The following is a 17,397-nucleotide window of genomic DNA, read 5'->3' on the forward strand; positions in this document are numbered from 1 at the left end:
CTATCTTTTTTGTTTGTTGAAAACCAAATCTTTTGCTATTTCATCTATATACAAACATCCTTTGAAGATTCTACCAACGACCCAAAGACTAGGATAAGGCTGAGAATCTTGTGTGCTATTTTTTGTTTTTCATTTCATTTGCTTGTTGAAGATCCAATTTGTTTTTAAATTCAGCTTTGGGGTTATCAGCAATGGCATCGGCAGCTATTTTCTCATCTCTAAGGAGGAGAAGGTCGCCGTCCCTGGAGGCGTTTTTGGCCCCCGTTGACTTACCCGAAGTAGCCCTTATTCAAACGCTGGCAACGCTGTTGTCCGACCTCGTTTCTTGCTATTCCAACAATGTTTTCTTCTTTCAGCGGAGAAATTCTCGATATCTGATTCGAAAGCTTGAAGTTTTCCTTCTTCTTTTGGAGTATTTGAGGGGTTCGGGTTCGGGGTCCATGTCGGATCTGCCATCAGCAGCCGTATTGTGCTTCAAGGAGCTTTATTTGTTGATTTATAGGTCCAAGATACTGCTTGATTATTGCTCTCAATCCAGTAAGTTATGGCTATTGCTTCAAAACCATTCGATTTCGGGCCATTTCCATGACTTGAACCAAGAGATTTCTACCATTTTGGATGTTTTTCCAATAAAAGAAATCAATTTGAGTGATGATGTTAGGGAACAAGTTGAGCTGTTGCAGAAACAGGCAAGGAAAGCAAAATTGTATGTCGATGAAAGTGATGAGAATTTAAGGCTTAGGTTCTATTCATTTCTCAATGAATTTGAGCATGGGAGGATACCGAATCATGCCGAGTTGAGGTTGTTCTTTGTGGAGAGATTAGGGATTAAGGATGCCAAGTGTTGCAGGTCCGAAATCGAGTTTTTGGAGTTGCAGATTGTTAATCACGAAGGAGATATCGAACCTACGGCTTCTGTGCTTAATGGATTTGTTGCGATTACCCGATATTGTAGGTTTTTGCTATTCGGTTTCGAGGAAGATGAGTTGCAGTTGCCATTTGGGAATAAGAAGAAACCGAGAAAAGGGTTGATTGCTCGGGAGATTGCCGATACGTTTTTAACTATTCCGAAAGACTTTTGTTGTCCTATATCGTTGGAATTGATGAGAGACCCTGTGATAATTTCGACAGGGCAGACTTATGATCGGAGTTCGATTGCTCGGTGGATGGAGGAAGGGCATTGTACTTGTCCGAAGACAGGGCAAACGCTCATCCATAATCGCCTTGTTCCTAATCGGGCTTTGAGGAATTTGATCATGCAGTGGTGTACTGCTCATGGTGTTCCTTACAACCCCACGGAGAGCACAGATGCATCTGCTGAGACTTTTGCTGCGGCTTTGCCGATCAAAGCAGCAACTGAAGCCAATAGAGCTACAGCAACACTTTTTATTCAACAACTAGCAAATGGATCTCAGGGAGCTCAGACTGTAGCTGCTCGTGAAGTTCGCTTGCTGGCTAAAACAGGAAAGGAAAACCGCGCTATTATTGCAGAGGCTGGTGCGATACCGCACTTACAAAAGTTGCTGTCATCCTCAAACCCCGTTGCTCAAGAGAATTCTGTTACTGCAATGCTGAACTTATCCATTTATGAGAAGAACAAAAGTCGAATTATCGATGAGGATGGTTGTCTAGGATCGATCATTGAAGTATTGAGGCTCGGGCTCACAACGGAAGCCAGGCAAAATGCTGCAGCAACATTGTTCAGCCTCTCCGCTGTTCATGATTATAAGAAGAGAATAGCTGATCAAGGAGGGGCAGTTGAGGCCTTAGCGGAGTTGTTGAGAGTGGGGGCACCAAGGGGAAAGAAGGATGCCGTGACTGCTTTATTTAATCTGGCGACTCACTCTGAAAATTGTGTGAGAATGATAGAAGCTGGAGCCGTTACAGCGCTGGTAAGAGCTTTGGAAGATGAAGGGGTGGCAGAGGAAGCAGCAGGTGCATTGGCCTTAATCGTCAGGCAGCCAATCGGGGCCGAAGTGGTGGGCAAGGAAGAAACTGCAGTAGCAGGGCTAATATCGATGATGAGATGCGGAACACCAAGAGGAAAAGAGAATGCCATCGCGGCATTGCTCGAGTTTTGCCGCACAGGTGGGGCTGCTGCAACTAAAAGAGTTCTTAAGGCCCCCGCTTTAGCCGGATTGCTTCAGACATTGTTGTTCACCGGTACAAAGCGAGCAAGAAGGAAGGCTGCATCACTTGCCAGAGTGTTCCAGAGGTGCGAGTATGCATCTCTACATTTTGGACGATTGGGTGTCGGATATGCATTTGCAGACAACTCAGCCATGAATAATTCAAGTCTACCCGGCGATGTATCCGTCCCTCTGTCCATTTCAGTACTGTAATCACCTGTACTAGTTCCCATTTTGTTGGCAAATACATTTTACAGATTCTTTCATTGAAATTTCAGATATTGAAGAAGAAAAAGAGTTCATAGAAGGGTACTGTTTAAATTACATTGATCTTATATATGTAAATCCAGTGTTGTAATTAGATCATAAGGATCCAATAATACTGAAAAAGACTGTTACAAGTTCATGAACAATTTAGCACTTAAAACCAGCTGCATTTTGCTTGGAATCTAGAATTTTCTTGTCCCATGTTAATATTTCAAAACTTTCTGGAGATCAAAGTGATGTTAAGATTTAGTGGAAACTATTTGGTTAGATTCCTATTGCTGATACATGTCATCATACATCATTGCTCTGATATTATGGTAATGGTGTTTGCTCAGTGGGTTATGGCCTTCACCAACGCCGTTTCCATTTTTTATTGAATGGGAGAAGCACCATTGCCAACTTCTTTTGATAACCATTGGTATCCGTACAAGTGGAATGATGGCTACTTTTGCTTCAGCTGCAATGGTATCCTATTTATTTATAGACCCGAATTCGACTCGATCCATAAATACGAGACAAAATTTGTTAAACTGAAATATTTGGGGTCTAGTTGTTTGATATCAACTACTCATTTAGAAACATTAGAAGTGAAATCGAGACAGCACATGAAACAACCTTGAATGCTGTATTTGTGCATTTTAAGATGCTTGAAGATTCATTACTGCATATGTTGATTGTAAAGCAAACGTAACTGCGACCACACGTATCTTCTTCCTAATAATTGCATACTTGTAAGGACGGAAAGATTTATTGTGGTCTGGGAACATACGCATTGATGAGTGTAGGACTATTATCCCACTTGAAAATGAACTAATTATAAACTATAAGGTTAGTCGCTAGACTTTAATCTATATTTCAAGTTGGTCGTTGAATCTTAAAAAGCTTCATTTTTACCATTAAACTTTCAACATTGATTTTTTTTTTGTTATCATTGGACCATTAAATCATTAACGATCAAATGGTGTGACAGTTTAATGCTAACATGAAAGTTAAAAAGCGTTTCTTTTTCATATCTTTTTTTAAAATAGGTTTTCTTAACCTTTTCTAGTCGGGACTTGAAATTTCTATTCTAAAATGCCTTATCGTCTTCTACAGCTTTATCAATTTAGATTTTTTCTAAAAAAAATCTCATTAAAATTTATAAAATTAAACAACTAGCAACCAATAATTTTTCTATGTTAAAGATTTAGGATTTTTTTCAAAAATTCTAACATTGAAAAATATTTTTCAAGAAGAATAATATGTCTCAAAATTAGACTCATCGTATGATCTTCAATGGAACCCAAATATTAAAACACCAAACTTTTCATTAGTTTTCATTGATTTCGAATTTCAGAAAAAAAATATTTTGATAAGAAGAGTGAAATGTACACATCTTAGTATCAAACTTTCTAGAAATTACTACTGACAACAAATTGCAATTGACAAACAACGACGACCAGAGTGACAAATTTTGTAAAAAAAAATTCACATCATCACATCACTGAAGATTTAACAGTCTAGTAACAACAACCAATGTCAAAAGTATAACGTAACAGTGAAACTTTCTAAAATATAATAACTAAATTGATACAGAAATTAAAGTTTGGTGACTAACTATGCAGTTTACCCACAAAATAATTTGGTTTTCTGTTCAAAACAAGACAGGAAACAAAGTTTCAAATGAGCATTAATTATAACTTGTACACAATTGAATTGGTTATAGTTATTTTACCGTCATTTATATCAGTATGTGACCGCTATCTCCTCCTCAGGCAGTCAGCAGGAAAATACAAAATATTTGAATATTCTCGCCTTCTAAAACAACTCTTCACCTGCAACATCAGTTGAACTGTCAACGATATTTGGTTGAATGACAAAAAATCTGCAACCAATTTATGTTCCATTGAAACAGGAAATGTTTCTTCAACCCAAGGTCTCCATGTTGCTATTATCTCTGAATGGCAAAATCTAAACTTTCCGATACCATCTGCCTGCAACACTCTGCAAATCCAAAATTATGTGTTTTACCAACTTCTCTATTCATTTGAAGGAACAGGGCATGTTGCTCCGGCTGAATTATCCATATCGGAGCGACTCGTATCAAGATATGGATATGGAAATATGATCCTCTGACAACCCTCCAGATATATTCAACAGATTTATCTATGTCCAAATGACCCATAGGTATGAAAAATTGAATATACCTTCGCCCAACATTCATAGAAGACCAGTGCGTTCGGCAAAGTTTGATGGTTCTGCTGATGCATTCTGGGGACTGTCATTTGGAGAAGATGGTGCTGATAGTAGGATTGGTATAATTCAGATGATGAACTTGACTCTACACACTCATGGCAGTTGTGGACCAAAAGCAGAAAATTTTGTAATAAAGCACACCATGGAACTAAAGCCTGTGAGGAAAATTCATGATTGAAAGGGACACTCTGAAGGTAACTGGTGAAAAGCATCAACATCTGGAGTGCCATGGATCCTAACTCAGATTTAACAACTAAACTCCAGTAGCAGAAATAGATCAGCCAACCAGAACTAGAAAACTCTTGGCATGTTATCTGAAACTAAAATTTGATGAAGACCATGGTCTTATCATCAAAGTATTTCATCAGGTATGGTTCAAGATCGGACCGGTTCTGACAAAGACATACAGAGTGAACAATGTTCATGCGACCACTAAACTTTCCAACAGATGATGAACAAATCCCGCCTCACTTAGGAGATCCACCATGAAGCATTATTATTCAATAGTTTGCTGAACCCCCATAATCATCAACCACGAGTGGATGGTTAAAAAAAGAGTGATACAGATGATACTCGGTAGAAAAAACAGATTTATCGGAATTGAAGCAGTTAAAGTTACACCAATCAATATAAGTACACTACACTACACTACAAACACTTCAAAGGTAATATGTAGAGGATCTGGAAACTTTCCTACTACCTGAAGAAGCCACAGTGCCTTTCAATAGCCTAACATGCATATAATATGATTAGGTAAACCATATACCAATAGGTTGAAGCTTAGAAGATGACAATGGTAAGAAAAAAGATTTATAGACAAAAGACTCGTATTGTTAATCACCGTTGGTACATATTTTCAAGATGTTAACAAAGCATGCAGACTGAAGATAATCATCGCATATGCCACGAAATACAGTAACAAGACAACTTCGCAAATACACTATAAAATCAGTCGGCGTTATTATCAAAAAATTATGTGAATCTGAACTATATGGAAGCAGACAAAAAAGGCCATGTAAATCACTATAGCTGTATAGCACCAAAAAACAAATGAACATGCAAACGTTAGTGACATGCTTGGGAAGATGAACTCAAACACAACTTATCTACTTATTTCCACATCACACCAGTCATACCTAGATTTAATACACTGAACTATTGAGGCACCAAAAGCCGTGGAAAATAATCAACAAATATCAAGTTAGTTGAGTTGTTGTTACCTTAGACAGCCATATACAGCAAAAAAAAAAGAGAGGCGAAGTTGCAGAGAATGTGATGACACCCAGACCTAGAAAACACCAACAAACAAAAGGATATTTTTTATTAAATTTTATTATTATTAAAGTTATAAAATTATCTTTCGATTATAGAATATTATTTTGTTAAATTATTCGATAATTAAAAGTTACAAAATGATCATCTAAATATTTATTATGTTCTAAACTCAGCATCTTATATTAAAAATGAAAGTTGTTTAAGTCATTTGACTATATATATAATTTAAATTACCCTTTTATCTTTTCAAATAAAAATTAAAAAACCGTACTCGACTAAATTGAGATAAAGAGAAATTCTTATTTTAAAATTTGAAATGAATTTGAAATGACTAAAACACTCTTTAAAATTAGGACAGGTTTGAAATTATGCAAAAAAATATTAATTTTTATATCCTTCTAGGTATATGAATGGTATTATAGTAGGTGTGTTTTGGATTTTAAGCAGATTTAGTCCCCATTTAAGGAAAACTTGTGAATATAAATTGTTGTAATAATTGTGAAAGGATTCGTTTTCCTTTTTAGGGTTTGTCTTATTTTCTAAGAGTTTCCAATTTATGATTAAATTTTATAAAATTAATATTTAGTTCCTTTTATTGAAAATATATTTTAATCATTATAAAAGTTTATCGAACCGACTAATCATGCAATCGGTTCAAGGACTGCCATTTGCTGAATCAAAGCCCATATGAATCCTTCTTGGGTTTGGCCCAATCTCGGCTTAACTTGAGTACTTTATTTAAAAGTAATGAGCTGATTGCATCATTGCCCCCAAACTATGGCTCTCATTTTAAATTAATCTCTAAACTTATATATGTTTCAATTTAATCCATAAAGTATGACTCCCATTCTAAATCAGTCCTTAAAATGTTGAACATTCTATTTTCATCCCTAAACTATGACCTTCTTTCTAAATTGGTCCCTAAACTTTAGAATGTTCTAATTTCATCCCCAAATGCATTCAAATATGTAACTTAAAGTAAATTTTGTTTTTCTTCAAACATAAAACAATATAACTTGATTAACGATTTTATTAACAAGGAATGTGATTTGTATATACGTATAATTTGGGATGAAATTAGAATGCTCAAAAAGTTTGGGGATCAATTTAGAAAGAGGGTTATAGTTTGAGGATGAAATCAAAACATTCAAAAGCTTGAGGACTAATTTAAAATGATAGTCATATTTTAGGATGAAATTGAAACATTAAGAAATTTAGAGACCAATTTAAAATGATATTAAACTTAATTTTCTGAGGGTAAACGATATTTTTTAATATTATCAGTCATCAATATTTGATTCACTTATTAATTGATTTAGATCAAATATATAAAAGATTTTTATTTATATTGGTTAAATTATTAACATATATAAATTATTATCTATTATAAGTTGTAATGATAAATTTTAATTTTGATTACTCGAATTATATTAGCTATTAGAAAAAAATAGTGTTTTTTTATAATCATCGTATCAAGTTAAATAGTCGACTAAATCAAATTAAGTATTATAGAAATTTATCATGAGTACTTAGGACATATGCATGCTTTTATGTTAGGATGACGATATGTTAGAAAAATATACATTATCCTTGTTAATGATTATTGTTTTGAGGTATTCTATTTTCTACTAATTTTTAATGAGACATGAATATGTTGATTTCATATTAATTTTAGAAAGCTCTCAAGATTTCTATTGAATTGCTTGCCATGGAGATAAAGATTGTCAGATTCACTATCCTTAAATGCTGCTGTGATTTTTCCATTATGATTTTGCCCTTGTTATTTTACACGAATCATCTGTGCTTGCTTTGAACCCTTATCGTCAATATATTCTCTTTCCTTTATTTCACTTATTTAATATTGAGAGTTGCAAATAATTTTATTGGCGATCTTTGTTATTTTTATGACAATTGATAGGAAAAAATCGTAATTGTCAAGACCGATTAAGGGAAGACAAGTCGATCTTCTACTTTATTAATGATCCTCTTATAGGTGAAGTTATAATTGTATATGCCATGTCTAAAATGTCATGGTGTGATCTGTTGTTGATCTTAATACATACATATAAAGCAAATTGTTAAGGTAAATTGTGTTTAGAATTTAAACGATAGTTAACCTCATATGGTTTAATTCTTTAATTTTACTTTTGTATAGATGTTTTATGTGCAATTTGCAAGGCAAGTCTTATCTCTCGATTACGTTGGAATATAGTAGTATAAACAAGGACTTTGTTCTGATGATAGAATTCCAAATGTGCTTATTATTATAACTAATGCGAATTATTGCAAGGTTAACGTGCATTGGATCATTTCTCCAATTTGAAGATAAATTCTAATTTTTATTTTATTGGTTTTATAATTTTATTTCCTTGAATATAGTCATTAAAACGGCTAAACTCTCGAGATAATGTTCTCGAATAAATTAATTCACGAGATAATGCACTCCTCAGATTAATTGCTCAAATAGGGTGAAATCTACAGTGTTGCTCGTAGGTCGCCATGCCATCCGGGCGACCTACTAGGTCGCCATGTCTTCCCGGCGAGCTATGAGAGAGATTGCATGTGTCATGCACGTTCCAACACGTTGGGCATCCGAAGCCATCCGACCGAGGGCATCCGACCGAGGGCATCCGAGCGAGCTATGCGAGGGCATCCGAGGGCAAGAGGAATCACGCGAGGAGCAGGAGGAGTGCATGGCGACCTACAAGGTCGCCAGGAGTGCATGGCGACCTACAAGGTCGCCCGGAGTGCATGGCGACCTATGCTGGGAAGCTGCCACGCCGTAGGTCGCCCAGAAGGCATGGCGACCTACGGCCAACACTGTGCAATTCGCCCTATTTGAACAATTAATCTTGGGAGTACGTTATATCGTTAAATAAACAATTCGAGAACATTATCTCGAAAATTTTGCCCACTGATGTCGTCATTGAATACTACAGGTTGATAAGAGACGTGGCCTAAACTTTTATCTTCTTTTGATATTTTTACAAATACTTATTTGTGGTTATGATTTTATTATGAAAAAAAGGTTGTTTTAGTGTTTATGATAGTTTACGCAAGAACATTCATGATGATGACATAGTTAACAACCTTCAAATACACTTACTATGATTTATATTTATTTGTCATATTTCTCGTAACGAATTGATATTAAAATTTGTCTAAATTTATTTCAAGCTTCAGAAGAGCACATGTATTTTAAAATTGTCTAACTTCTTTTTCTCTATACTACATATAGGTTATAGTAAATCGATACTGCAAAAGTTATTGAAAGCTCTAGAAGAGTTAAATGTGTTTTATTCAAATTTATTGTCCTGCGGACATGTATCTTGACTACATATTGTTAATTTGTATATATAATTCTTTATTAATGATTATGTAATTTTTCAGATAAAGGAAAAATTTATGGAAATGAGAGTCGATAACTAATACGTTGGAATATGTGGTTAAATGGTATATTCCAAGTTCTTATTTTCATAAAGGTATGTACCTAGTATTGAATTAAATTTATTATAGAAGTTTATAATTTTTGAATAAGATTAAACTCATAGTAAATCAGAAGTTTACAAGTTTGTATGAATAAGATTGAATCAAATGTTATGGTAAACCGGAAGTTTTTAAGGTTAAATTTTAATTAGTTGGCATTATTGGTTAGACCATCCCAATCAATAACGATGCAAAAATTATTGGGATTTATAGAACCTGAAATTCTTGTGTTATTTGTTCTCAAAAGGAATTCAGAACATCACTAGTTAAAGTCGAGACTGAATGTCTTGCATATCTAATTGAAATATGGGCCCATTTTTCAATAAAGTAGAAAACTTTGATATGATTTCAGTAGATGCATCTACGAGACAAATCACATGTATTACCAACTCACAACCTATAGTTTGTGAGAAAAAAATGAAAAGTTTCAGATTATGCAATTAAGACTATTTGTCTTGTTAAACTTAATGAATTTATATTTCAGACTTTCAAATATTATATTGTATACTCAGTTGAAATAATTGTTACAAAGCTCATAGTTTATGAACAAACAATTTAGCAAAATGTTTTATTGCCTCTTTTTAATAGCTAAACTATGAGAACAAAAGTTCTAGTATCTATATAGTAATTCACATATAAAACTACTATGCATCAAGTCAGTAAGTTATACTCATCCTTATGATTGGCTTATGTTCAGAAGCTAAATATTTTCCATTATAAATTTTTAGTTGTGAATTATGTGTTTATATTGATCCACCACAAATGCACAAAAATTGTTATTTGAAGTAGATTGGGAATAATTATATATTGAGTATGAGTCTCAATTTATTGAATGCTTTGAGATTCAAATATTTTTTCATCAGAGGGAGAGAAGAATCACCTGGATGAAAATATAAATGAATTGTCATTTTATTTAGATCCTTGTACATAGTGATGTGAACTAGAAGTTCATAAGATAATTCATTACAAGTTAACTGTCAAAAATATTTGCTAACCTAATGAGAGTAATCAAATCTCATATACCAGCGAAAAATGCTCTTAATTTGAATTGAAATCCCAGAAGGATAACATGTTAGAGCAAAAGAATATATAAACCATGGCCGAAGCATGATAGTTCCGACGATTAAAATTCTCGTAAATGAAAAGTATTATAAATGGTCATATACTTGATGTGGGTAATCCTGAAGAAACCCAAGACATAACTAATAATACAACTCTAGAAGAGTTTCAGGTACGAGAAAAATGAAAATGAAAATAATGAAGAAATATAGATAAAGTTATGTCATTACAAAAAAAGGATGGAACCGAAAAGAAAAGTTGTCGACAACATTTTACAAATACATAAAGGTAAAGAAATAAAATGATGATCTTGAATTGATATCTATCCAGAAGTATAGATGTGAAAATAATTTGAGATACATGGAAAGACGTTATTCAAGTGAAGTTAAATCAACTTCCAAAACATGGACAAGTAGTCCAAACACCTAAAGGTGTAATGCAGGTAAAGTATAAATGAGTAGTTGTAACATATACAATACGACTTAAATCATGAATATTCTACTTCGGGTAGAAGTAATTACTTTGTTACTCTGATAGTTATGATAAAACTCTATGACGCGTTTAATGATTCGTGGATCTATATAGTGATATTTACCTTAAAGGATTAAAATGCCTGAAGCATTTGAAAACTTATTGAACATTTGTACATATATATTTGTTTAAATATTTAGATATAATGGATCATTATTAGTTTATATGGTATATCTAAATAGATGAAAGCCTACTGACTCATATGTTTTATAAAGACATCAAGATCAAAGTATGATAGTGTATACTTCGAATTGAAACTCCCAAAGGGCTTTCAAATATAATTCTTGAAGAGTTTCAAAGTATCTTGATTGTTTAAAGAATATTTGATATAAAGAATCTTGAAATCAAGTTTTGTCTCGACCTTAGATCGAGTACTTAAATTAAATAATTGAAAAGATGATACATCAAAGGAAACACATTTTTCTAAAGTTTCCTCCCTCATGATCTCCAAAAGAAGAATAATGTAAATATTTGACGAATCAGTTCAAGTGGTAATTTGAAAAGATGTATTCATTGATATATTGTTTACTTGAACAATTGAAGATTGTATTTTAAGATTGAGTTGTAATACTCAAGGATCCTATGTGATATTATTATGAGGGGAGTAAATACACGTTGCACTATTTTTCCCTTAACCAAAATTTTGTCCCCCTGGTTCTCCTGGTAAGGTTTTTAATGAGGCAACATGTTATACGTATTAAAGATATGTGTACTCTTTTTTCCTTCAATAAGAATTTCCCCCCACAGAGTTTTTATCTTAATAAGGTTTTAACGGTACACATTGTCTTTATAGACATCCAAGGGTAGTGTTATGAATATTTATTTATATGGATGTCTATATCTATCTTTTATCTCTATGTATCAGATAGGATTTTTATACACTTTATTATTAGGACTTTAATATCACTTAGAGTTATATATGATATATACTCCTTATGCTTATAAATATGGAGTTAAAAGAAAGCATTGAAGACTACCCATATTGACATAATAATACAATTCTCCCATTTATTCTTATATCTCTTGTTCTTCTAGTTTCTATTAATGTTTTGTTTCGTTTATTTAATAACATACTTGAATATATAAAAATATAATAATTATTCTTAATCAGGTGAGATTTAAAAAATTTATTCTAAACCTGATCATATCTCAACTGTTTTTTTTAACAAAATTTGTCTTAATCTGTTTCAAACATGAATTAAAACCTTATAAAACAAAATGAAGTCAAAATTTAAATAATTTGAGGCTACTTGGTCTAATCCAGTTTCTAGGGGCTCCACCAGTGTAACAGAGAGAATGATTAAGACCCCACACCCACATTCCAACCACCACCGATTTTCTTTTATAAAGTACACTTCTCCTCCCGTAATGGGTGCCTTCCCTAACGGAAAATCATGGCGGACTCAACCCTACTACTTCCATTCCAATTTAATAGTCGTCTTCGAATCCGCCGTTGTCAAGCCCAACATTTTTCTTCTTCTAGTTTAGTTTAATTATATCAAACTATTTCTTTAGATTTTTTATAAACCATCGATAATATATTTTCCTTATAAATATAATTACTCAAATTTAAATTCTTTAAGATAATTAATATTTTCTTTTACTAATAAAATATGTTTCTATAAGCTAGTACAATATTGATATTAAAAAATAATTAAAGCAAGACCAAAACATAGCGTTCAATATAATTTTTAAAATAATAATATTTGATTGACTAAAATAAAAACTAAATAATAGATAAGTGGCCAAATAAATACTTTAGCCTTAATTTCTTTTACTTCTGATCAAACACTAATAACAAAATATATTTTTTTACAAATTAAATATGCGACAAAATCCTAGTGTCTGTAATAAATATTTATAATATTTAATTTAAATTGATTCATTAATAAATTATATATGGGTAAAGTACATAAATGATCCTCTAATTATATGATGCTAATTCTTTTAGTCATCTGATTATTAAACGTTACAAGATAGTCCCCGGCTATAGGGCATTGGTTTGTTGAGTTATTCGATTGTTAATTGTTACAAAATAATTATTCGACTATTTATTATTCATATGTTTCAAATTCATCGTTTTTTGTTGAAAGCTTGATGAATGTTTTCATATAAAATTTTAAGATTATATTTTATTATATCACATTTAATAAATTAGCATCTATATTATATTGTCATTATTTTTTAATAAAAATATATTTTAAATATATAAATAATCAAATAATTATTTTATAAATTTTAATATTCAAACTAATCTACAAAGTAATAACCTACAATGGATGGGTAGAAAACAAACGTAGAGGGATGTTGGGTATAGAAATAGAGTAGAGACAAGGGTTTGGGTGAGTCAACTGAGGGTGTCCTCCCCATGCTACGAGGCCCCGCCGCATATTAGTCAAGTCTTCCCCCATAACGTCCCATCACCCATCAACTACATGATCCTATTATTTTCACTTCCTTTATTAGGAAACAAAATTCATTATTGATTTTGTTCTCAACTATTGGCCTCCCCCTTGTTTTTTTTTTTACTACATTTCTGTTTTAGTTTCCATTATTGGATTACTGTCCACCCTCTCAATAATTTTAACTTTATCTGATAAAAAGATTAAAACAATGTAGATTTATTGGATGATTTTGTTTATGTAATAAAATCAAATTGATAAATTTACTCTTAGTTTTTTTTATTAATATTATCTTTAAATTTATTTAATTATATTAATTTTGAACATTGATCGATGTTGATCGATATAATATCAATATATCGATTAATAGTATTAGCGTTGCAATATATATTATGCTAGTGTGGTAATTTATGATGTCGATTTGATAATCTATGTCCGAATGATGAAATAACATATAAAATTAGTTGAATTTTTAATCAAACTCAAGGTTATAATTGATTTTTAAAATAAATTCAAACACTTAATTGATTTTAATTAAAATTTTAAGAAATTATATAATTTTTAAAAAAATTAAGACTTTAAAAAAATATTAAAATAAGAAAATAAAAATATGAAAATATTTATAACAATTATAAAACAGGATAGCATCGGGATAAAAACCAAAATTTATGTGCGCCAGAACTTATAGCTCTTAGTCTACCTCAGATCCTCGAGAGATTGGGGTGAGGTCCGAAATTTACGTGCATCGGAAGCTCACATGTCGTACCTAATCAAACATAGGATACAATTCCAGAATTTACGTGCATCAAAAATTCGTATCGGTATAACCCGAAATTTACGTGCATCGGATGTGTATCAAACAAACAATATTCGAATATTTACAAACAAAGAATGATCGTCATAACACTAGAGTAACTCGGGTGTCTGGACCATTTCCCGAGTGTCATAAGGCATGTAACATCCCGAAATCCGGAACAATGACCAAAATAGAATTTTGGTAAATTTAGTGACCAATTTCAGAAAAGATGGAATGATTAGGGACTTAAATGAAAAGTTTTGATGATAGATTGAATAACAAAGTTTGAAAGTAATAAGGATATTATGGTTATTTTTCAGGGAAGATTTTTATTTCCCTTTATAAAGGGTAATAAGTACGTGGGAATGAGATAATTTTCCAGAGTCTTCTTCAGTTTCATATTCCTCTCAACGTGAGCTCTTCATGACTAAGGTGAGTTTGATTTTCAATTGATTTTCTTGTAATTAAAAGAATAGTTTTAATTGATAGAGCATTAGGAAAGATTAAGAGAACTTAAAAGGAGAAAGAAAACTAAAGATAAGGAAGTTATGGAAGATTTAATATAAGGGGTGATCAAGTGAAAATTTGAATAAAAGGGTTTAAATGAAATTAGAAGTTGAATTTGAATTGTCACCAACTTGATTAAGGGATATGAAGTGTTAGAATTAGATTTAGAACATGTTGGAATTTGAGTGAGATTCTTAAATTCTATATGGAAGATTGGATTTTTAAGTTTTAGAGGTATTCAATGGATAATAATTAGTTTAAGAAGGTGTATGCAAGTTAGGGATATAAAAAGAAGTGAAATATGAAGTATTGAGAGGATTATGAAGGGATTTTCGTGCTCAATATAATATTTCTGGGTTGTTTGTATCGATACACATTCAATGTGTACCGATGCACTCTCAAATAAATGAACATTGAATGCAATTAGTGCATCGATGCACCCCCTAAAATACAAACATCAAATGGGGTTTGTGTACCGATGCATAGATAGTGCATCGATACACACGTTAAGGGATGCATCGATACATTGTGTAGTGCATCCATACATACCTTCATTAAGAGATGAAAATAACCTTTCTTTTATACTAAGAAATGATAGTTTAGAATATATTAATTAATATACTTATATGTATCAATGTATTACTATGTAGATACAGAATATAATATTGTTCCAGAACAATCGAAAGATTAGGATCGAGTCAAAGCAAGCAAGGCTAAGGTGAGTGCATTTTAGTGATGTATGATGAATGGAAACAAGACTCGCGATGAGTCTATTTCCTATGGTAGTATGCATGAAATCCTGAGCATGATCATGGGTGTAAGATAAGTATATGTGTTATTTGTGATTATATGTATTACATGATTTGTATGTGTGCATGACTATATAATGGTGATACGAACCTATAGGATAAGCACTATAGACACTATGATATATGAGTTACAAAATGAAGAACTATATAATCCCTATGAGAATGATTATAGGAGTTATATGGAACTGAATTAAATAAATAGAATAATCTAGTATTTAAAATTGTGAGATAAGTGATATAAGTCATATGTTATTGTAAAGGTTAGTGTTACATGTAAATTGTAAAAGAGAAATGAGATAAGATAAGTAGCAATTACCTATAAGATTATTTGAATATGTAGCGTAAACTATATATGGGTAAATTAGATATTATATGATTTAAGCATGAAATGAACATAAGATATAGTCAAATGAAATGATTATGTGATATGAGTATATGAATATGTTAGATAAGTAATATAGGAATGTCGATATGTTAAATGAAACTATGATCTAAAACTGTTAGGTTTTTATATGATATGAAGTATAATATCAAAGTACTTGAAATCATGTGAGGATGTTATAGAAATTAGAAATATAAATTATATGACATTAATGTATCAATTATAGGAAAAGGAGTACATGATGGTGTAATAAATTATAGAAATTGGGGCAATGAAATTATATGAATAAGTGAAAGAGCAAAATAAGTTAAGCGATATTGACCTAAACTATATTATTAATTAGTGGTATAAGAATATGATATAAAATATGCAATAAAAATCTATGTGTTAAATGATAAATATGAACTTATTAGAACAAAAGATAAGATATGTGACTATGAGTATTGAATACATATCTATGTGATATGACCAACGAGATCATATGAAATATTATATGACTATTATATGAAAAAGAATACAATTATATATGATAAGCTCTGTCATATGTGAATCATATGAAAATGTTCTACGCGTAAGTGAACCATGTGTCTATATGTATATGTGATTTATATGACAATGAGCTATGTGAAGGAACTATGAGACTATGTGTATATGTGAATGTATGATAACATAAATATTAATGCCCAGTTATGTGACATGAGAGCTAGAGGTATAGTTGGCATGCCAAGAGTCGAGGGTCTACGCGGACCTTCGGGGCATATATGTATTCTTTGGAACATGTGTGAGGTCTTTTGAGACACATACTTGATCCTTGGCATATGTATATGATTCTTAAGGAATTTTCTACGTGGTCCTTAGGGACAATCTTATATGGCACTACGGTGCAATTCTACGTGGCACTTTGGTGTATTTATACGAGCTGTGGTGACAGCATTAGTGCACAACCTCTTTAGACTTACATATCTATAGTTCTCACATGTGTACATGGGCTAATAAAGGGATAACTTTGAATACAACGTATGTCATATATATATATATATATATATATATATATGATGTGTAATATGAATTGTATGATATGATATATGTGTGTTATGGGTGATTGCATCTGTTACATGATATACATGAATGTATGTTAATGTATATGTGAATGAATATAAATGACTTATAGGACGATATAAGAATCTGTTATGAGATATATAATATGAATGTAAGAGACTATATGAGTAAAGAGATAAGAGATATAAAAGATAATAATATAAGAGTATGATAAATACGTAAATGATGACATGTGTATATAAGTAAATGTTTTATAAAAGAATGTATGAGATGATATGAAGTGTATATATATATATGTGTGTGTGTGTGTGTGTGTGCGTGTATTATGCTTGTATATAATATTTTAGTAGAAATTGTTCATGCATGATCACGCATTAGAGTTATATTATATGTTTTATGCCTCACTAAGTCATCGACTTAGCGTGTGAGTTTTCACACGCAGATTACAGAAAGTGAATAT

At 31.9% G+C, this 17,397-nt stretch overlaps 1 protein-coding gene across 1 annotated transcript; it reads left to right on the forward strand.

The window, feature by feature from the left end:
- Positions 1–2,436, forward strand: LOC120137412 (U-box domain-containing protein 17-like). Its single transcript, XM_039153163.1, has 2 exons — positions 1–154; positions 190–2,436. Exon 2 carries the CDS (start codon positions 192–194, stop codon positions 2,340–2,342), a length of 2,151 nt encoding a protein of 716 aa, XP_039009094.1. The 5' UTR covers positions 1–154; positions 190–191; the 3' UTR covers positions 2,343–2,436.
- Positions 2,437–17,397: the final 14,961 nt, after the last annotated feature.

Source organism: Hibiscus syriacus, unplaced genomic scaffold, assembly GCF_006381635.1.
Source record: "Hibiscus syriacus cultivar Baekdansim isolate YM2019G1 unplaced genomic scaffold, ASM638163v2 tig00110657_pilon, whole genome shotgun sequence".
NCBI lineage: Eukaryota > Viridiplantae > Streptophyta > Magnoliopsida > Malvales > Malvaceae > Hibiscus > Hibiscus syriacus.